The sequence below is a fragment of the Pinus tabuliformis genome, chromosome 4_2 (assembly GCF_031772625.1).
Source record: "Pinus tabuliformis cultivar Carrire ecotype Pingquan chromosome 4_2, CPIR1, whole genome shotgun sequence".
Classification (NCBI taxonomy): domain Eukaryota; kingdom Viridiplantae; phylum Streptophyta; class Pinopsida; order Pinales; family Pinaceae; genus Pinus; species Pinus tabuliformis.
The window spans coordinates 8,157,538-8,179,237 of NC_142304.1; the positions used below are offsets into that span (position 1 = coordinate 8,157,538).

The 21,700-nt window shown below is 39.9% G+C and overlaps 1 protein-coding gene across 1 annotated transcript in view; it reads left to right on the forward strand.

Annotated features, from left to right (window-relative positions):
• Nucleotides 1-21,700, forward strand: part of LOC149168123 (uncharacterized) — a 181,082-nt gene that overhangs the window by 64,548 nt on the left and 94,834 nt on the right. The window contains exons 2-3 of the mRNA XM_089428128.1: nucleotides 8,430-8,664; nucleotides 9,018-9,187. Coding sequence (XP_089284254.1) covers nucleotides 8,430-8,664; nucleotides 9,018-9,187 — 405 coding nt within the window. The remainder of the gene's footprint in view (nucleotides 1-8,429; nucleotides 8,665-9,017; nucleotides 9,188-21,700) is intronic.

The window sequence follows — 21,700 nt, forward strand, 5'->3', positions numbered from 1 at the left end:
TTTAACCAGCGTTGACCAGGGACTTTGACCAGTTTTGACTGCGATTTTTGGAGGATTATTTTTGTTTCTCTAGGCTGCATTGCTGGGCACAGAAATCAAGAAAATCTGGGCACTTTGATCAATGTTGACTTCAGAGTTGATTGTAGCTTTGACTGTAGAAAATTACAGTAGACTTTTTGTCTCTGTTGACCAAATTTGATAGGACTATTAAAGACTGTTTTGGGCTGACTTTGACCAACAAGGATGGTCAAGTGTGACTAAGGTTGACCGAGCTCAAGGACGCAAGTTTGACAGCTGCGTTGACCATCTTTGACTTTCTGGTTAGGGCTGAGTTTGACTGCAATTGACTGCAGATTTGACAGGGCCATTTTGACTTTGATTTGGCAAAGTCAATTTTGACTTTTTGTACTCTCTCTCTCTTTGCTGAACATTTGATATAATAATAAGAAGAATTGATCAGAGGGTTTTCCCCACATTAGGGTTTTTCCCTGGCATCCGCCAAATCTAGTGTCCTCTTGTCTTGGCTTGTCTTCTGCATTTTATTTTATGTTCTATCTACAGTTACTGTCAGTGTGATTTATGGTTAATGTGATGTCTATTGGAAAATTAAATTGGAAATTGTCATTGGGCTGTTAAAGGAACATTGAAGTAATTGTGCTAAGCATAGAACATACCATTGTTATCTAAATTTAACACACCATTTGTCGGATATAGCTTTCAAGTCTATTATATTGTCTATAAAGGTATTTTCAAGTACATTGTCAATTTTTCCTTTTTACATGAACAAAATTGTATTAAAATTATGTTATTACAAACTGACGCAGTGTGCTGAACTGGATGGTTCATAAATCCATATTTTGCACATGAAGTGCAGAATGAATGCTCACAAAGCACACAAATATACATATTAAATACATATTTGATATTAAAAGGATTGATAATTGATACAATTATAATTGAATGTGTAAAAAGGTGATAAGTTGTGCCTTTTGGTATTATCATAATTAGGGTATCGGGAGCATGGTTTTGAAGGGTGGAGACTAAGAGGACTTTTATGGAGGAGGCATTTAAGTGGTTACATGAGGAGCATCAGCATCAGGGGAGGATGGCACACAACTATTGGTTTTGAAGGGTGGAGACTAAGAGGACTTTTATGGAGGAGGCATTTAAGTGGTTACATGAAGAGCATCAGCGGCAGGGGAGGATGGCACACAACTATTAGAGGGGAGGGGTGTTACATTGAGAGTGAGGAGGCTGATGTGCCAGCCTCAAGACCATCTTCAACTAAGAGGGAGCCACCAACCAATGTCATCCATCTGTAGCCACAGGGCTTCTTCTATGAGAGGCCGAGACTTTCCTTTGCCAGTAAAAGGGGCGTTGGGAATTGGTAGCTAGCTGTTAGATTAATCATTGTAAATGTCTGATGATGATAAGATACGTTTATTATATATTTGATGTAATTTTGTATTTGTAAGTTTGGAATGGACAACTCTCAAGATTCAATATTGACTACTATGTTGATGTTTGAACTTTGATTTATCATTTGGCATCCACTACATCATATATATCAGTGTTTTGTTTTATATTTATGTGCCAATGTGCTTATTTAATGTTGCTGTTAGTTTATATTAAAAAAATTCAAAAATATGAATTTATTTTGCATTTTTTATGCTTGCCATCGTTTGCCAATTTCTTCACCAATTTTTTTGATATCTCGAGGTCTAGACCCTCAGTGATCTTTTAGTGATGCCAATTTTTAAAAAAATGAGTGAAGTGCAATGCTTTGTAAGAGGGTCTAACGAAAAGAGTGTCAAGGCTCCAATTACCTGTTTCCAGAAGAAGGCTAGGGGTTTGTATCTTCCTCGTAAGTATCGATTGCCAGGATGGTTTTCTTGCCTTTTCTCCTACATTGCTCCCTCTGCTTTTGTGGCTGCCGCTGTTGGAGTTGCATTACTTCATCCTCTGTTCCAACTACTGGATCAATCTGATCAACTGGTCCTGCTACTGCCTCTGCTATTGGATCTATGCTATTACTGCTGCTGGGTCCTGCTACTGCCTCTGTTACTGGATCTATGCTATTACTGCTGCTGGGTCTAGAGGAGTTTCTGTCGATAAATAATCTACTTGAAGTTGTTTTATGTTTTTGTTAAAAAAACGTGTTAGGAATTTTTTGGTATGAAGGTCATATAAAGGATATGGTCAGATGCACACTTCAAGTTGAACTTTTCTTATAAATTATTGACATTATGTATAGTCACTTATATGTACATTGTAAACTAAAGCATAATAACTTTCATGTAATGTCCCAAATGGAATAAATTTGGAACACACACTTCACATAAAATATTTTCTTCAAATTCTAACTCGAAATTTCTTCAGATAAAACTTTTATTTAACAACTAGAGTATTGCAATCCCATAACACACTGAACAAGAAAATTCTCAGCTTTATTATATTAGATAAATTGCGGTTTACATGCACATACAACCCATATCGCTGAGATAAACTGGCCTCAAATAGATCTATAATAATTCCACAATTGGCCTCTAAAACAAACCGAAAATCAATAAACTGTAACCTGTGAACCCTGAGTGGATCCACCAAGAGAAGAGATGGGTGCTCGCCCACTCTCACTGAATCACCCGAGGGTTTCCGTCTTGGGGCTATTGGTGAAGTAGAGAATGGGGTTCTCAAACCCCTCTCCACAAGAAACAATACACAAATCCAAGATGTCTCCAAATGACCTCCTCCTCCTCTTCTATAGATCTAATGGATAGAGCTCTAGGCCTCTAGAAGCATCTTATTTTATTATTTTATTATTATTCTACAAGCTCCTCCATTGACTTTATCGTAATTGACCTTTTAGTTTTACTTTATTTCACTTAAGTCACTTTTGGCCCATTTCCTTTAACTAATTATTTTTCCTTAATTAAATGACTAATTAAAGTCATTTTTAATTAAGGAAAGTGGTAAATCGCCCACCATACTCTCTTCAGCTATTGGAAGCCACTTCTCAGCATCCCATCCTGTGGATCTTCTTGTTCCGGTTCTAACAAGCTATTACACTAAGGTGTTCTGTCAAATATTCCTCTCAGAATGCCACCTTGAGCATAATTAATTAAGTTATGCCCAATAATAACTTCGTTTTACAGGAATTATCAGAAAGTCACGAAACCAAAAACAAGATGTTTTGAAATACTCATGATGATGAATATGCCAAGCGAATGCCATCGGACCCCATAAAAACTCCTCAAAACTCCATCGGGACCCCTTATGACATAAACCTGGTCCACTGACTTGGTCATCCCCTGCCTCTCATACATGATGACATGATGGACTGCATGTGTGCTATGACTGTGTCAGGATGATGTTTCCTAATGCTGAAGAAGCTTTGGAACATCTGCAGGATCAAACCATCAAACTCAAGATCAAACATGATTTCATAAGTCCTAGTCATGGCCATAACTTATAAAATCTCCAGCTTCTTCCCAAAGGTAGAGCTTGCAGCTTTGCACTGTTGTCCAAGTCTCGGAAAGTTTCTATCATCAGTCTGAAAACTCTGCCCATAACGTCATCATTGTAAGGAGCTATAGGGGTGGTTAATCTCATGATATTACTGAGACAAGATACAACTGGAAGTCTAACCCCTTCACAGGGTTCCTCCAAGAACTTGTGTTGTATGAGAGCAAACATAGCTGGTTTTAGAGCCCAAATTAGTTTCTTCCCTTCTAACTGGCTCACTTTGTAAAGGAGTGCACCCAGTTTATCAAGTTTGAAAAGAATTTTCCATGTGACCCTCATGTGTTTCAAATCTATCCCAAGGGCAAAAATCTTGTGTCCTATTTTCTGCCACTCTTGCACATCCTTTGGCTGTTCTCTCTGAAGAATGGCATAGACCCCCTTTGAGAAGGGTCTGTTGTTTGTTGCTGCTGGTCTATTAAGGGAGTTTATAAAGGTTTGATCCATGTTTTGGCTCAATGAGGATAAGGATATCAAACTGACTTATACAAGACTTGGCTGGCAGCACAACAGAAGTATACAATGATTTTACAATGATATGACCAATTGTCTTAAAACATGCTCTTCTACAACACACTCCAATACTCAACAATGTTATTGACCAACACATGACAGAATGCAAGGCTATCCTACACTCAACTTGGCCATTCCTTTGACTCCATACAAGCATCGTAAGGGTTTGACACAATATGTATATTGACTCAGCAAAACGACACACTCACGTGACTAGACTCTAGAAGAACCAAATTCTACTGATAGTTTCCAGAATACAATTGGTTGATACACTGTTGTAGTTGTAGTTTTCTTCACAACAAATACACAGACCAGAATGTAGGACATCGGAAATAATAGTTTGACGCTTAAATTAAATCCCACAGGAAAGATACATCGTTGAAGTATTAAACAGGCTAGACGTTCACCAATTGTTGCTCAGAAATTACAGTAGAATTATAATTATGAATGGAAACCTAACAATGGAACCTGGTGTTTATTCCCGCAGTATAAATAGCAATTATGGAATTCTCCTGGGCAACTCCAGCACGCACTTCTCTTGCACTAGAACATACCCTTGATCCCTGTGTATATCTTGATCTCAAAAGTTGGCCTTTGACCTGTTGTTTGGCACCAAACATGACCCCGAAATGTGCTGAACTCAGCCCCAGCAAATGACAGTGTGTGCCAGTGAATTCTGTTCCAAGTATATTTGACCCCCTTATGCAAATGCTATGCTGAACTTGTTTCCTCAAGAATTCAATCAATCATCAACCTCCACGTGCAACATACACAGACGCTGACACTGTTGCATGACAAAACATGGCTCGATACGCTGCCATAGCTCCACAATCACTCTAGACCACACCGCACCCTGGAATCCTCAAGGCATGTCCGACAAATATGGGAGCACACACTTGTTGCTATTATCAACCTCCAATCAATCCAGATCATCCAGTGCGTATCCTTTATTCAGTCAACAGTTCACCCAGGTAAAACAAGATGCATATAGCGCACTGCCTTTGCACAAGAACTGACTTCATTCCTTGGTTTCCCTCCATTGATGTAATGCAATCTTCGCTGGTTAATTTCTGGTCCAACAACAGTAGTATTAGTCCCTGCCAATAGGCATGTACTACTATCAATCAAACAACGACAAGGGCTGAGGAAAGTCGTCCAACTTCTATCCACAACCACGATAATCAATCCAGGTCAAGAACCGCGTCAAGATCAAATTATTCCTCGAATTAGAGGATGTGGACTTCAATTCATGCGCTCAGTCTGCAAAACTCGTTCTTCGAAAGCTTGGGTGCTGACATCGATTGAGAGCCTTTAGACATTTGGCCCCTGCATTTGGTCGGGCTCAAATAAAAGGAAAAATCGGCTTTGAAAATCTGCTAGGGCAAAGTTTCCTTGAATAATAGCCTGCATAGTCAGATCTTATGAGTCTGGTGTGGTCACAGAACTTGCGGAAAATGTGGGCTTCGTCTGCAACCGAATTCCACTTAGAACTTGTAACTGAATTTATCTTTGGTCCTGGAAACAATTGCTTGACCATTTGAACTTGAGTCGACCCCCCAACAAATAAAATAAATCGATTTGAATTTCAACTGGCTTCAAAAAAATATTGGACGACTCCCTTAGAAAAATAATTTTATGCTCACGGTTCCCTTAAAAAAAAAATCGGTGCATAAAAATTTAATACGACCTCTGCAAATAAATCAGCGAACAGACGACTGCTCGGACCAAGGATTACTGGACGGACCTGCTCGGACTGGCTGAAACTATGCTTGGATTGGCTGAAACTATGCTTGGATTCAATTTGCTATTTTGCGGAATTCATCCTTCAATACACAACAGCTCAGAAACTGGCCCTTCAATACACACGCCTTGCTGAAAATCACCCATGCTCTCACGGAATTTCCGTCAACATGTTTCGGCTGGGAATATCGACTTTGGCCCTTTAGAGAATTGCTGTCAACTTCATAGATTTTGACCAATAATGCGCACCAATAATTTGAAAATGTCGAATACCTAATATATATAGACAATTTTACATGGCCTTGAGAAGATGTTTTCAACGAATTTGGCTTAAACCCTTAAGTACGATCTTTCCTTAGATTTAATCCGCAACCAACCTTCAGGCTGGCATGAACACCAACTTCGATATGATTGTAATGTCTCAAATGGAAAAAATTTGGAACACACAGTTCACATAAGTTTTTTTTCTTCAAATTCTAACTCGAAATTTCTTCAGATAAAACTTTTATTCATAAACAAAAGATTGCCATGTAAAATTTAACAACTAGAGCACTGCAATCCCATAACACACTGAGCAAAAAAGTTCTCAGCTTTATTATATTAGATAAACTGGGGTTTACATGCACATACAACCCATATAGCTGAGATAAACTGGCCTTAAATAGATCTACAATAATGCCGCAATTGGCGTCTAAAACAAACTGAAAATTAATAAACTGCAACTTGTGAAACCTGAATGGATCCACCAAGGGAAGAGATGGGTGCTCACCCACTCACTGAATCACCCGAGGGTTTTCGTCCTGGGGCTACTGCAAAAGTAGAGAATCGGGTTCTCAAACCTCTCCACAAGAAACAATACACAAATCCAAGATGTCTCCAAATGACCTCCTCCTCCTCTTTTATAGATCTGATGGATAGAACTCCAAGCCTCTGGAAGCATCTTATTTTATTATTTTATTATTATTCTAGAAGCTCCTTGATTGACTTTATCTCAAGTGACCTTTTAATTTTACATTATTTCACTTAAGTCACTTTTGGCCTATTTCCTCCAGTTAATTATTTTTCCTTAATTAAATGACTAATTAAAGTCATTTTTAATTAAGGAAAGTGGTAAATTGCCCACCATACTCTCTTCGGCCATTGGAAGTCACTTCTTAGCATCCCATCCTGTAAATCTTCCTGTTCCGGTTCCAACGAGCTGTTACACTAAGGTGTTCTGTCAAACATTCCTCTCAAAATGCCACCTTGAGCGTAATTAATTAAGTTATGCCCAATAATGACCATGTTTTACGGGAATTATCAAAAAGTCAAGAAACCAAAAACAAGATGTGCGGAACTACTCATGATGATAAATATGCCTAGCGAATGCCACGGACCCCATAAAAACTCCTCAAAACTCCATCGGGACCCCTTATGACATAAACCTGCTCCACTTAACTGGCCATCCCCTGCCTTGGAAATCAACCCTGGCTGTACTATGAAGAAAAATAAAAATGGGGACATTACATTTCACCCCTGAAGATAAGTAACGTGTAGATATTTGTATAATGCTTGTGCATGTGAAACCTTTCTATCTGACTTTTCTTTTATGGTGAGTTACCTACCTGTGTTTTGAAATTAATGTACAATTTATTTAATTTTTTAAATTCAATTTTTTGGGTTGTCTTTTATATTTGGCTCATCAAAATTCAGACCTAAATGCAATTATTTTGAATTAGGTTTCTTAAAATGACGGATAACATTTTTTCAATAACTACGAACAAGTGAGCAAACTAATTAATTAAGTTAACATTATAGGGCCTTGATATTGAATGACTAATGGTTAAGAGCATGTGTTTCCTCCTAAGAGGTCACAGGTTCAAAACCAGAGGGGGTAGAGTATGTGAGCCTTCGCAGACTTAGCAGTCAAATCGCTGCGCGGAGGTGGGTCCCTTGTCCCACAAACAAGGGGGTCTCATACACCAATTTGGTGTTTGGCTTGGCTGTGACCTTATAATAATAATAATAATAATGATAATAACCACCGAAGATTCAAATTATGTTCCACAAACCTTCTTGTTATTAGTGGACATATATATATATATATGAATAATGACAGTGCTATGTCCTTGCACCAAATAATTGACATGATATAATATTTAATACATTTTAGGCAGACTTGTATTTCTAAGGTTGTTTGTGTGTCCTGGGATGATTTTTATGCCTTGCAGTTCCTCAGAACATGACAGGTCCATGGGGTTGTGCTGTGTTGACTGTTTAAGCCCTGAAGGCTTTCTAGGAAAATTCCATGCTGGTCCTGTTGATGGTTGATTGATGGGTGGCCCGATGTAAATATATGTGTGTGTTAAATTTATTTATTCTCAAATTACACTTTTGTCATTTTGTTGCATGATGATTTTGTTGGGAATTTATTCTTATATAGTCCACATATTTTTGCATTTCATTGCAATTTTTTTTGTTGTTGTTGTTTAATCTGGCAAACTTACTGAAGTTTTTGAACATGTTAGCTACGTGATATATACTTAAAGTTTACACCTCTCACAATTTTTTTTAGTTATTGGTTATTAATCATTAATGAAGCTCTTGTGGATTTCGGCACTACACCATCTTAATTTAAAACATAAACTTGCTACGATTTGTTTTTTCATTGTCTTTAGGACTCTTCTTCTTTCAACTGAGGATATGCAGCAACATTTTGAAACCGAGGCCTCTGATTCCATAAAACATCCTTCACGTTATGCTCGGAATTTTCTGGAGTATTGCTGTTTCAAAGCACTTGCGGTGGCAACTCAACTCACTGATCACTTGAGTGATAAAAATTTTCGCCGCCTGACTTTTGATATGATGCTTGCCTGGGAAGCTCCTGCTGCTGCAAGTAAACCCCTGCTTAAGGTGAGTCCAGTTTCAGATTTCTCTTTGTAAATTAGGAACTATTGGAAGAATATGATTAGCAATGTTTATTAGTACCAAAACAGATTGCTGTGTATGTGTACTAGTCCTGCTTAAAGAACACAGCAAAACTTGGAACATTGTGTTTCACCAAATGTGTGTAAGGGTATAATCAAATATAAAAAAACAACCCTTTCTGCGACTGGGAGCTTTATTTTCTGCTAGAGAATTGATACTGCTCCTAGATTGCTGCAAGATATTGCTATTTTGCTTCAGTAGACTATCATCTATGCATGTAAACTGATAATTTGCTATGGAAGTATATGTATTTTGTTTTCTTAAATAGTCTATGACAGGTTGATACAGAAACCTCTGTTGGGCCAGAGGCTTTTGCACGAGTAGCTCCTGCGATTCCAACTATTGCAGACATGATCACTGCTTGCAATCTTTTTGACGTGCTTACAGCTTCAAATCGAGGTCGGCTTCCTTTCCTCATCTACGATAAGTACCTTGGAGGGCTTGAAAAGTGAGCTCTTATGCTCTAACTGGCTCTTTTAATTTTTGGTTCTTCAGAAGAGGAAGGGTTCTCATTGTATTTACAAGGAAGGAAAATGTTATGGTCTTAGGGCTGTTATTTGCTAGACTATCTAATCTTTAAAATTGTACACTTCGAGATGAGGAATTTGTGTAAATAATTTACTGATTACTTCTCATACAACTAAATCATATTTAATTTCTGCCTGGTTTTAGTGCTTATGTTGATCTGTTAACAAGAAAAATATATCTATTATTGATCATTACACTGATTGGACATTTAGCAAGTCAGGTTGTACTACAGAAGAATCAATCCAAACCCTTTTCCTTTTTGGCAGTGATGATTTGATAAAGTGGGATAATTACAGTGAAAATACAATTAAGTTGGACAATGTATAGACACACCCTTAGCACTATTCGGTACGTATGTATAGACATACCCTTAGCACTATTTGGTATATACTCCTTGTATAAAATTGACTATGCTTGCCCCATGGTTTTGGATTTGGGATATTGTGGGGGGCACGGGGGGGTATCAGGGAGCAGTGGGATCAGGGAGTGGGGATGGAAGCTTTAAACATTAAAGCTATTGAAATTAATATAATCTTAAACATATGCAGTTGCTATGTGAATGTAATGTACCAAAGCTAGAGCATGCTAATACAATCCACAAATATTAAAAATTTTCTTTGATGTATTTCCTCAAACACTTAGAGCACTTTCATTTCTTCAAGCACTTCGTGGACAAAGTAGTAAACATTTGCAACAGAGAAATATGAGAGGAAAACAAAGATTTTTATTAACTTGTTTTGAAGGTTTACAATGCACAAATCAATCTGCTGAACCTGATTATAATTCTGGCAATAATGGATCAAGTTGGCTTGTAAGGAAAGATGATTTTGGCCCAATAAATGCACTGGAACTTCAGAAATTTCACCCTCCTTGCTCAATGATTCAGCCTCCAAAATATGATAAGCTCGGATCCCCTGAATAACTCGCCCCTTCTAAGAATAAACTCGTCTTCTAAGTGAACTTGGCCCTTCAAGAAGATGATCTGAGTCCTAGATAAACTTGGCCCTCCAATAGACAAATTTGACCTCAAATAAATATGGGAGTGGCAAGCAATTTCATCCTCCAAGCAAGAAGAACCTGGCCTCAGGTAAGGTGCTCTCGGCCCTCTAGAAAAGTATGTACTTGTTCTCCAAGGAAATAGAACACGACCTCCAAGTGTAGATGAATCTCGACCTCCCTAGCAATTGATTTCTCAATAAATTTGGCCTGCTAGAATAAGAACTCAGCCTCCTTTAGGATGATTCAGCCCTCAAGAAATACAAGCAACTCGGTGTCTCAGATTAGTGCAATTCGGCCCCAGAAATACCAAGTAATTCAGCCTCTTAGAGAAATGATGAACTTGGCCTCTTTGAACAATTTCCTTGCAATGCCCCAAAGAGAAGCCTACCATAAATAAATTCGGCCCCAAAGAGAAGTGTGATTCGACCCTTTGGTTGGAGATAATTCAGCCCCTTTGTCTGAATGAATTCAACCTCCTTGAGTGAGACAATTCAGCCCAATAGATCACCTGCAAAATTAACTCGGCCTCCCAAGAATAGCAACTTGATCTGCTCCAATATCATCTGCAATTCACACAATGGGAAACATCTGTATGATTTCCCCACAAGCCAACTAGGGTGGCATTCGAAGTCCACCGAAATCAACTGAGAACCAGCTAGGGTCGTACTCATAGTCCATTGAAACCAGTTAGAGAGCTTCGCCTGAAACCCTCGTGCTAGAGTTGCTTGAGCCCCAATCAGTCATTAAGAAGTAATCACAAATCAAAATGATGAGAGTATGACCACCTTTCTCCTTTTAAAATATTTTTCCGGACCTTCTCCAATCTTCTAGAAGCATCCTTGTTATTCTTTTATTGATGAAGTCACTTATTTTTCTTCAAGTGACTTTTGCCCCTTCTTATTTAATAATAATAATTATCTAAGTGAAGTTGGGCAAAACTCCTTCGTCCCCTTAGAAAATTTCCCCTCCTTGCTAGCCTAAAGGAGACAGTTAGGCAAGTGGAAATGATGCCCCCATGCTCAAGTAAATGGGGACATTACAGTAAACATATATTTAGTCAATTGCCACAACCTTGAATTGGATATTACTAGAATTAATGAATGATCAATATTGCTGAGATAATGCCACCTTCACAGATCATCCAAGTTGTGTTTGAAGGGGGATGTGAGAATGTTTAATCTAAACTCACTTGAGGGGTTTATTCAAACATAGGGACTGCTTGATCACTGCTACATTTATGGTAAACAACTTTAGTCGTTATTGTGGTCCCACTACCACCCTTTGAGGTCCTAGGGGTAAATCCTAGGGCCTAAACCTATTTATTGGTCAGGATCTAGCCTCATTTGACATACACGTTGTACAAAAAGCATTTTGTTCTTTGGGGTCTTCCTATGAAGATATACTTCATTGTTTAGATGGTTTTTTGAACACCATTGTGACTAAACTTCTGTGACAGTCCTCCTAATCCAGATTCGTGACAGATGCTGTATAAAGATTTGTGTTTTGGTCTTTTAAATTGACCTTCTTCTACCTCAATTTCATCAGGTGGTAAATGCAAGTTAAATTTCGCATCAATGTCATCGACAGTATGTTCAGACTCTGCATTAACAAGGGACTGTAAAACTAATTCTAGTATATTCAATTTATTTTCATCTCTCTGTGCTTCTTCTGCAGCGCACTTCTCATAAGATGCTTTAAGAGCATTCTTTCTCCTTTAAAGCAAAATCCACTTCCTACCCCACAGTTGTATTGCCCACAATGCCTTGTACAATTTCAATTTAAGTTTTTTATCATTGTCTGCATTGTTTTTTGAATTTTTTTCTTCATCTTGAAGCAAATTAAGGCACTTATCTTTCCGATAGATAACAATAAATGGAACTTCTAATTTATGATCACGAAATATCTGCAACACATTCTAAATTTCCTTCACAACTTCTTCCTTGTCTAGTTTCCCTTTGTTGAAACTCCATCCTCATTGGTACAACTAATGAGCCAAATGTTTGTTCATATATAAATTTTGCCTCAGGTACTGTATTCTCTTTGTGTGGAACTGGACCTGATATCTCTTCAGACAATTGAAATTGTTCCAGTACATTCGTTTCACGAATTTGATCATCCTTTGTTGTCATGTACTTCTTTACCAAGACACTTGGCTCAAACCTCTTCAGACAATTGAAATCATTCTGGTACATTGGTTTCACGAATTTCATCATCCTTTGTTGTCATGTACTTCTCTACCAAGTCACTTGCCTCAAACACATCCTCTTTGACATTAATGTCACGTCTGTTGTAGGTACTAAATCTGGTGTTTAAAAATTGTTGTAATGATTCTTGAATTTCACTTAACAACTCAAATTTAGAGTTATGAGATTCACTTAATTCATTGAAATATGTGTCCATGATTTCAGGAGCTAAGCTTAATGGTGCCCTCACGTGGCTCTGGTGCAGCGGTTGAATGACCAGAGGGTCTAACAGCTCTCATACCATTGTAGTAAACAAACCATGTTTTGTTTACACATAAATGTAAAATACACAAATCTATTGTAAATAGTATATATTGATAAGATGATAGAATAACTGAATTGATTGAATTTTACAATGAGGGCCCTACTTTATATATTAGGCAATGTGCCCCTTCACAAATAGTCATGTCCCAAAGGACATGTCTCTTCAATTACTAATTATTATTTAACGTATATTTATGTTTGTTACATTCGCTAGAAGGAAAAATAGTCTTGGAGTCCTTACCAATTGCACATCCTTTGCACACACTGATCTACTCCATCTTCAAGTCCAGTGATCCCTGTACGATATCTTTTTAAGATAGGAAAAGCTCCATAGTGCAAGAAACTAAAATGTTTGTGCCACAGCTTGCACAACTTGCCACTAATATACACCAAAGTCTCATGCTTTGTAGTGTTATTGAGAAGCCTCTAAAATATACACCAACTCCTTTGAGCCAAAACAAAAGTTCTTCACTGAAATCCCTTATGATGCACATTGCTGATCATCAAACTCAACTTGGTTTGTAATAGATGTCATGCATATGAGATTCTTTGTTAAACCAGGCACAAAAAGAACATTATGCAATTCAAGATCGTTGAAGGCATCTTGAAGGATATGGTGTCGATGCTGCTTGTTGGATAGGTAGCATCATCAACCACCTTCAATTCTGTGTGCAACTATCTTTCTTGAAACTTGCTGAAAACTTTATTGTTACATGTCATATGTCGAGTTTCTCCACTATCCACATGGGAATCAACCTCAAAAGTGTTATTGGTAGAATGGAATTAAACCATAAAACAAGTGTTTTCAAGCAGTTGGATGCCAAGTCGAAACTCATCTACTCCAGCTGAATCATCTGTGCTCCCTACAAATTGGTTACCCTTTCCTTTTCTTTTCTTTGAAGATTTAGTAGTGAATTTCCCTTTCTTGTTACATTGTAACAAGTTGCTTAACTTTGGCCCTAGCACCAAAGTTGGGAGAAGATGTCTTTTTCCTTACCCTTTGTGGGTCCCTTTTTCCCTTCCTCCCCCCACCTGCTTTTCTTCACCTTCTTAATGAGCTCAAAGAATTGGGTCTCATCTCTTCAGGAATGAAATCGTTCTCCACTTTGTTTCCTCTTGGACTAATATGTCTCCAAGTTTCTTATAAGTTGGGAGGTTTTCTTGAGCACAAAACCGCAAACAAAAGACTCCCAAAGATGAGAGAAGCCATTCAGTGCAGTAGGCACTAGTTTCTGATCTTTGATCTTCATACCAATAGGAACGAGACGATCTTTGAGCTCGATATCATAACGAGGTAATTTGCTAGGGTGTTGGTATCACTCGTATGTTTGGGAGGCTTGTTCTTCAATAGCATTTTACTGAAAATATTGATGCTAATAAAGAGAGTTATAAATGCATCAAACATCTCCTTTGTCGATTTCCTTTTGATGTTAGAGTAAGGTGGTCCTCCACCGAATCAAAACAATCCTCTTTGCCTTAGCAACCTTGTTCTTATGCCGAGCCAACCATTGAGGATTAGTAGGAGTGGCCTCTTTGCCTTGGATCATATTTTAGAGATCAACTTCCATCATTATTTGCAACCTACAGTTCCAAGGGGTGAAGTTAGAGGTATTGAAGTTTTAGAAATCTGACTTTTGATGCAAATTCCGAAATTTCACCTCATTTACTTGAGGTTTCACAAATCTATTCCCTATGAAATTTCAACCTTAGGTCTGATTTGTGTTGAGTTTTTGGTATAGCTTGGGAGGTACTCCAATCCCTAGGGTTCGGGGATTGGAGGGCAAAGCACCACAAGTAGGCTTGTGGGCTTGGAACCCATGCATGAGCTTTTGCACCCATCAGGATTTGGGCCAAAACCATGAGCACATTTCGACATGTGATGGATGAGGATGATAGCTCTTGGCGAGACGATTTTAATGCAACGAGAATCATCCGATTCCGAGTTGTAGAAATGGAGTTATGAATTTTTGAAGTTATTTAATGTGTTTGCACATGAAGTGTCAAGGTCGTCTTGGTGTAAAATGACTTGTGACAACTGTTCAAGCCCTTAGATAACGTTGGGGAAGCCCTCTTGTTGGTGTATAAATAAGAGGTGTTGTGGAGGTTACAGAGACACCTTAAGGAGCATAGAAAGGAGCTCGTTTAAGGAGGAAGGAGGCTGAAGTATACCTCAGGGAGCCACAACCCTAGGAGAACCAGCGAAGAGGAGAATGAGGTCATTCTTGTGACTGCTGGGATGGTTTTGGGCAGATGCAACCAACGAGGAAGAGAGGGTCTAATTGAGACTAGGCCGAGTAGGTGAAAGGTGTCTTGGGCATAAAATCTGTGGGTATTTTCTTTGTTGCAGGCCGTAGTGCTGCATTGCAAGTGCAGGTGGATAGAAGGCCTGTTTAGGGAGGCCGAGTAGGCTACTAGGCTCCCTAAACAAGGCCGTAGGCATCTCCAACAAGAACACAAGGAAAGGAGACCTGTAGGGTGGAGAAAATTTGAGTTAATGCAGACCTTGTATGCCCTAACTAGGCCGAGACTTGAGGTTTGATTTGTGCATGGATTTGAGGGCAGAATCATTGTTAGAGGAGTCGAGTTCTCCATGTACATATTGAACGAATTCTGGGTAGTTTTCATGGTGTGTAAGGTGTGGAGAGACCTTCAATAGAGCCGCAGGCACCTGTAGCTTGGCAGTCCTAGGTCGAGTCTGTAGCATCTTGAGGAGAGGGCTGGAAAGCCTAGAGATCAAGTGCAGACTTTCCATTAGGAACAACGAAGGGAAGTGAAGTCTATTGGAGGGATGTCGCAGCTGTAGGAAGGCTTGCTGGAGCATGGAACAAGGTTGACATGATCTGTAGTTAACCCTAACTAGAAGCAACAACCTACAACAGAATCACACCATCCCTAGAGGTATGTATTAATGATGAGTTTGATGCTAGGGATGTAGTGTTTAGGTTGGACACTTGTTGGATGATTGTGGCAGCGAGAAGCAAGGGTTTCTTAGTTGGCAGTTACTACAGTAGGAAGAACAAATCCCTAGGCAAGAGGACAACAACCCTAGGAGTCTTAGATAGCCTCTTGGATGTTGGTTTGACAGGTGTCCTAGGAGAGGACTAGATTTGGAGGACTGTAGCAGCCAAGAGTTAGGGTTGAGATGGACTGTCAGATGTCCTAATCAGTGAGCAGATGTTATAACAGAGCCTAGATTTGTTTAATAGCTTCTCTATTGCATAAGCAAAGCGCAGTTGATGAGAAGTCTGTTGGTAGCCGTGTTGAAGGGTCTCCTAGGTGTGAGGATGCCCTAACTAGGTGCAAATGCTACAATGTGAACTTGGTCCCTCGTGGACTGTTGGAGGGCAGCGTGAGAGTGGACCTAGTGTGAACGTGGATTGGGCATTTATGGTTTGTTGGAGAACAACGTGATAGTGTCCAAGTTGGAGCCCGGTGAGCAACACATTGATGGACAAAGGTAGTTGCGAGAGAGGCAGTTGTTGAGCTCAAGGGTTGACGAACCAGAGGAGCAGTTTTTGAGCCTGAAACTTGTATGTGGAGATGGACTTCTACATCAGGTGATGGGCAGTCCTCCTAGCTCGTGTTCATTGTGGGAGATGGACATCTTGCAGTGATAGGTGGCAACCCTCCGTGCCCTATGTTGGTCTTCATTGGAGCAATGCAGGAAGACCATAGTGGGCTGAAGTCCTTGAGTAGCTTAGGAGAAAAAGTGGGCAGATTGAGAGTTGTTCACAAACGGAGTTGTGAACAACTCGACAGGAGTCTCGATGTGTTGTGGCCTTGATGGACTAAGGCACAATTAGAGAGTAGATTGATAGTCGAGGTTCAGTGGCCAAATGGACTTGGAGCATTGATAGAGGCAGGAGCTGCAGATCAGGAGTCGAAGAACCAGGCAGGTACAAGGTACGACCGAGGCGAGCTGTGAGAGTGTTGACTTCATCAACCAAATGGTTAGAGTATCTTGTTCAGGGCAGATTTGTCGTCGATGTATTGACACCAAGCCCCAATTTTTATCTTGTATCAGTGGATGTATGAGGGCCATTATCCCTGGTATGGGAGCCCTAGATTGTTTATTATATGTTGTTTAATATAACGAAGTTGGGTTGAAAAATGTAAAAAGTTTTTCTATATTCTATGCATGTGTGATTTACTGCTGTTTATATTTTGCTGTGCAAAGTAGTATCGTTGAGATTCTTGGTTTGGTAGCATCAGAGATCTTAAGATTCTATCCTACACCGAAGATCGTGGAAAGTCAACATGGTATCAGAGCGTATTTGAGCTACTTTGAGGACTTGTGAATCAGAGTGTGCACAACGAAGCAGCTTAGAGGGAGTTGTAGGTGTCTAGATCATGGAGCAGAGGGTTTTGCTGAAGACATGGAGATGTGGTGTCGATGGACTACATTGAGATAGGCTTGGAGTTCTGGTGGATCGATGGTGAACCTGGTGCACTTCAGTATGTTGTGTGGCGGTTTGTAGATCGTGGACTTCCTATGTCTTGTCATGGATGGTTTGGATAGATCGAGGGTTTCTTTGGCATGGACGAGATCAGGTTGATCGAGATAGCTTCATGTGATGGACTACAGGTTGGTAGGCTAGAGTCTTCATCAAATTGTGATGTTGCATATCCGAGATTGGTGGGATTTGCACGTGTGGTATTTGATCCAGGAGGATGAGTGCTTGTAGGACTGAGCCAGTGGAGATCGTGTAGGCTCAGAGGGAGTCTAGCCTTAGAGGGAGCAACCCTATGGAGGTTTGGGATCTTTAGGTTAAGATGTGACGAGGCAGATAGACTACTGAGATTGTCAGATTCATTCTTCAGGGTATGCTGTAGTGATGGATGCCAGATGGGCTAGTGTTGCGGAGATGATGATGGTTACTTCCTAGTCTTGGAAGTACCTCCCTCACTAAGAGGGATTGTTGATTTTTTTGTGTAGCTTGGGAGGTACTCCAAGCCCTATTGTTTGGGGATTGGAGGGCAAAGCACCACAAGTAGGCTTGTGGGCTTGGAACTCAAGAATGGGGTTTTGCACCCATCGGAATTTGGGCCAAAACCATGAGCACATTTCGACATGTGAGGGATGAGGATGATAGTTCTCGGCGAGACGATTCTAACACATCAAGAATCATCCAATTCCGAGTCGTAGAAATGGAGTTGTGATTTTTTGAAGTTATTTAATGGGTTTGCACATGAAGTGTCAAGGTCGGCTTGGTGTAAAAATGACTTGTGATAGTTGTTCAAGCCCTTAGATAACGTTGGAGAAGCCCTCTTGTTGGTGTATAAATAAGAGGTGTTGTGGAGGTTATAGTGACACCTTAAGGAGCATAGAAAGGAGCTCATTTAAGGAGGAAGGAGGTCGAAGTATACCTCAGGGAGCCGCAACCCTAGGAGAACTAACGAAGAGGAGAATGAGGTCATTATTGTGATTGTTGGGATAGTTTTGGGCAGATGCAACCAATGAGGAAGAGAGGGTCTAATTGAGACTAGGCCAAGTAGGTGAAAGGTGTCTTAGGCATAAAATCTGTGGGTATTTTCTCTATTGCAGGCCGAAGTGTTGTGTTGCAAGTGCAGGTGGATAGAAGGCTTGTTTAGGGAGGCCAAGTAGGTTACTAGAACCCCTAAACAAGGTTGCAGGCATCTCCAGCGAGAACACAAGGAAAGGAGGTCTCTTGGGTGGAGAAAATTTGAGTTAATGCAGACCTTGTATACCCTAACTAGGCCAAGACTTGAGGTTTGATTTTTGCATGGATTTGAGGGTAAAATAATTTTTAGAGGAGTTGAGTTCTCCATGTACATATTGAATAAATTCTGGGTAGTTTTCATGATGTGTAAGGTGTGGACAGACCTCCAATAGAGCCGTAGGCACCTGTAGCTTGGCAGTGCTAGGACGAGTCTATAACAACTTGATGAGAGGGCTGCAAAGCCTAAAGATCAGGGGCAGACTTGCCATTAGGAGCAGCGAAGGGAAGTGAGGAGACTTGACTTTGCCTAGATTTGTGCAATAGCCCGTCTATTGCAGAAGCAAAGTGCATTTGATGAGAAGTTTGTTGGAAACCGTGTGTAAGGTTCTCTTAGATGTGAGGATGCCCTAACGAGGTGCAGATGCTACAACGTGCACTTGGTCACTCGTGGACTTTTGGAGGGCAGTGTGAGAGTGTACCTAGTGTGAACATGGATTGGGCATTTATGGTCTGTTGGAGGACAACGTGATAGTGTCCAAGTTGGATCCCGGTGAGCAACACCTTGATGGACAAAGGTAGTTTCTAGAGAGACAGTTGTTGAGCTCAAGGGTTGGCGAACTAGAGGAGCAGTTGTGGAGCCCGAGACTTGTGTGTGGAGAAGGACTTCTACAACAAATGATGGGCGATCCTCCTAGCCTGTGTTCATTGTGGGAGATGGACATCTTGCAGTGATAGGTGGTAGCCCTCTGTGCTCTATGTTGGTCTTCATTGGAGTAGCGCAGGAAGACCATAGTGGGTTGAAGTCCCTAAGTAGTTGGGGAGCAGAAGTGGGCAGATTTAGAGTTGTTCACAAACGGAGTTACTCAACAGGAGTCTCGATGTGTTGTGGCCTTGATGGACTAAGGCACAACTAGATAGCAAATTGACAGCTGAGGTTCAGTGGCTAGATGGACTTGGAGCATTGTTAGAGGCAGGAGCTGCAGATCGGGAGTCAAAGAACCAGATAGGTACAGGGTGTGACCGAGGGGAGCTGAGAGAGTCGACTTCATCAGCCAGATGGTTAGAGTATCTTGTTGAGGGCTAATTGGTCGTCGATGTACTGACTCCAAGCCCCAGTTTTGTATCTTGTATCAGTGGATGTATGAGGGCCTTATCCCTGGTACGGGAGCCCTAGACTGTTGTATTATATGTTGCACAATTAGTCATGTTAGTAACAAGTTGGGTTGAAAAATGTAAAAAGTCGTCTATATTCTGTGCATGTGTGATTTATATTTTGTGTTGTTTATATTCCGTTGTGCAAAATAGTATTGTTGAGATTCTTGGTTTCGTAGCTTCAGAGATTTTAAGATTCTATCCTAGATCCAAGATCGTGGAAAATCAACAATTTGAAATATTAAATTGTTGCAGTAATATTTCAATTCCTTCAATCCAATGTCATCCAGTAGCCCAAGTGAATAAATACCATGTGAGTGTATTTCAATACCAAATTCTACAACTCTTAGGGCATACTTTTCAAAGCATATAGCTGATCTCAAATGACTTGTTACAGCAGATTATAACGACAACAAATCCGTTCCTTTATCCTCTGGATATGCGTTAAATTGCTTGACAAATTCAGTTCTATATAATGTCAAATCAATATGAGCAAGAAGGGATTGAATCTACTCAAATAAGAAGATAACATAAGTTGAAAATGAATTCTACAAGTACACAATATTTGCACTGTTGGAAACTTTATATATATATATATATAGAGAGAGAGAGATGTCAATTGGATGTATCTTGGGTGGTTGGGAGAAATGTTGTTATCCTCTCCACCTTGGTTTGATTCCCACATGTGACATGTTGACCTCATAATGAGTATATCCTTATAATGGATTTGAGCCTTGTTGCGAGGACCGAAACATGTATATTCCTCATGTGGAATATAATGATAATTTCTTCAAGGAAAATATATAGTATATGTATATATATAAAAGATAAAGTACAAGTACATACCACAAGATCACAATGTTGGTACAACTCAAGCTCCCTAAACCCTAGCTAAGGAAACCATTAGAAACCCTAGTGACCAACTCCTAATTAGGATTCACTTCTTACCAAAGTTTGTCACTCCACCAAAGATCCTCTTACATACAACAAGCTTGTATCATACAAGCTATCCACATTAGTAGTACTACCTTTTGTAGGGTTTGCAAACCCTAGCCATGTTGCATCATACAATTACATGGCAAGAAAACTCTAGCACTAGCCTCCAAATCTATATGTCCATTCTAGTATTTGAGCCTTCAAACCCTAGGTCTTGAACTCTTGTATTAACATAAGCACCAAGACCTTCGCGGACCATCGAGGATAACAATGATCGAGTCTTCTTCTAGGAAAGACATCACACCAAGGTCAAGACCTATCAAACTAGTCTCTTCGTGATCTTGCCCTAGGCTCACAAGAACAAGTCTCCAAAAAAATGGTTGGTGTTAACTCTGCGTTCCATGTCTTCTACTAGGGTGGAAACCCTAGCGCTACAATGAGAGCAATAAGTGGCCATCATCATGTTCTTATTTAGGATTTACATCCATAGCACAAAACCTAGCATCACACAAGAGCAAAGCTAACATCACCCAGGAATAGTCTCTACGGGAACACTCAAGATGTCTCTCTCTCTCCTCCCTTGTCTTTTTCTATGGTTTCCTTCTGAACCCTATAATGTCGTAATTGTTCCCTGGTCCACCCTTCAATTGATAGGTGTTAGTGAATAATAATAATGTGGTATTGTAGGGGAGAAGACTACATGGCCAAGTGCCATGGTCAAAGGACCCACTGATGGGGGTGTCCACATCTTGAGTGTACATATGTGAGGAGGGAGCGTTTGTTGATGCATGAGTTAGTTGCTTGGCCTTGGTTTTTCCACCCCTCTTGTGCGCCTTTTACTTCTTGATTGTTCCTTGTATTGCCGCTTTTGGCTCAAGGGTTAGAGCTTGCTTTGTATGATGTAGCAGTTTTATTACCCCTTTGAGATGTGTAAATTTATCGCTCATTAAGGTTGGGACATGCAAGGGTTCCTTGTTTGATGTAATGGAGCATAATGTGCTTAGGAACCGAGTGATGGCCATATGAGGTAGGTAGAGCTCATGCTAGGGTTTTTCCCATGTGCTAATTCTTATGTCCTGACGATCTTTTGCATTTTGACTTTTCTTTCTTTGCTTTGTTGTGGTCGTGATATGCATTTTCCTTTTCTTTTAATTGCAT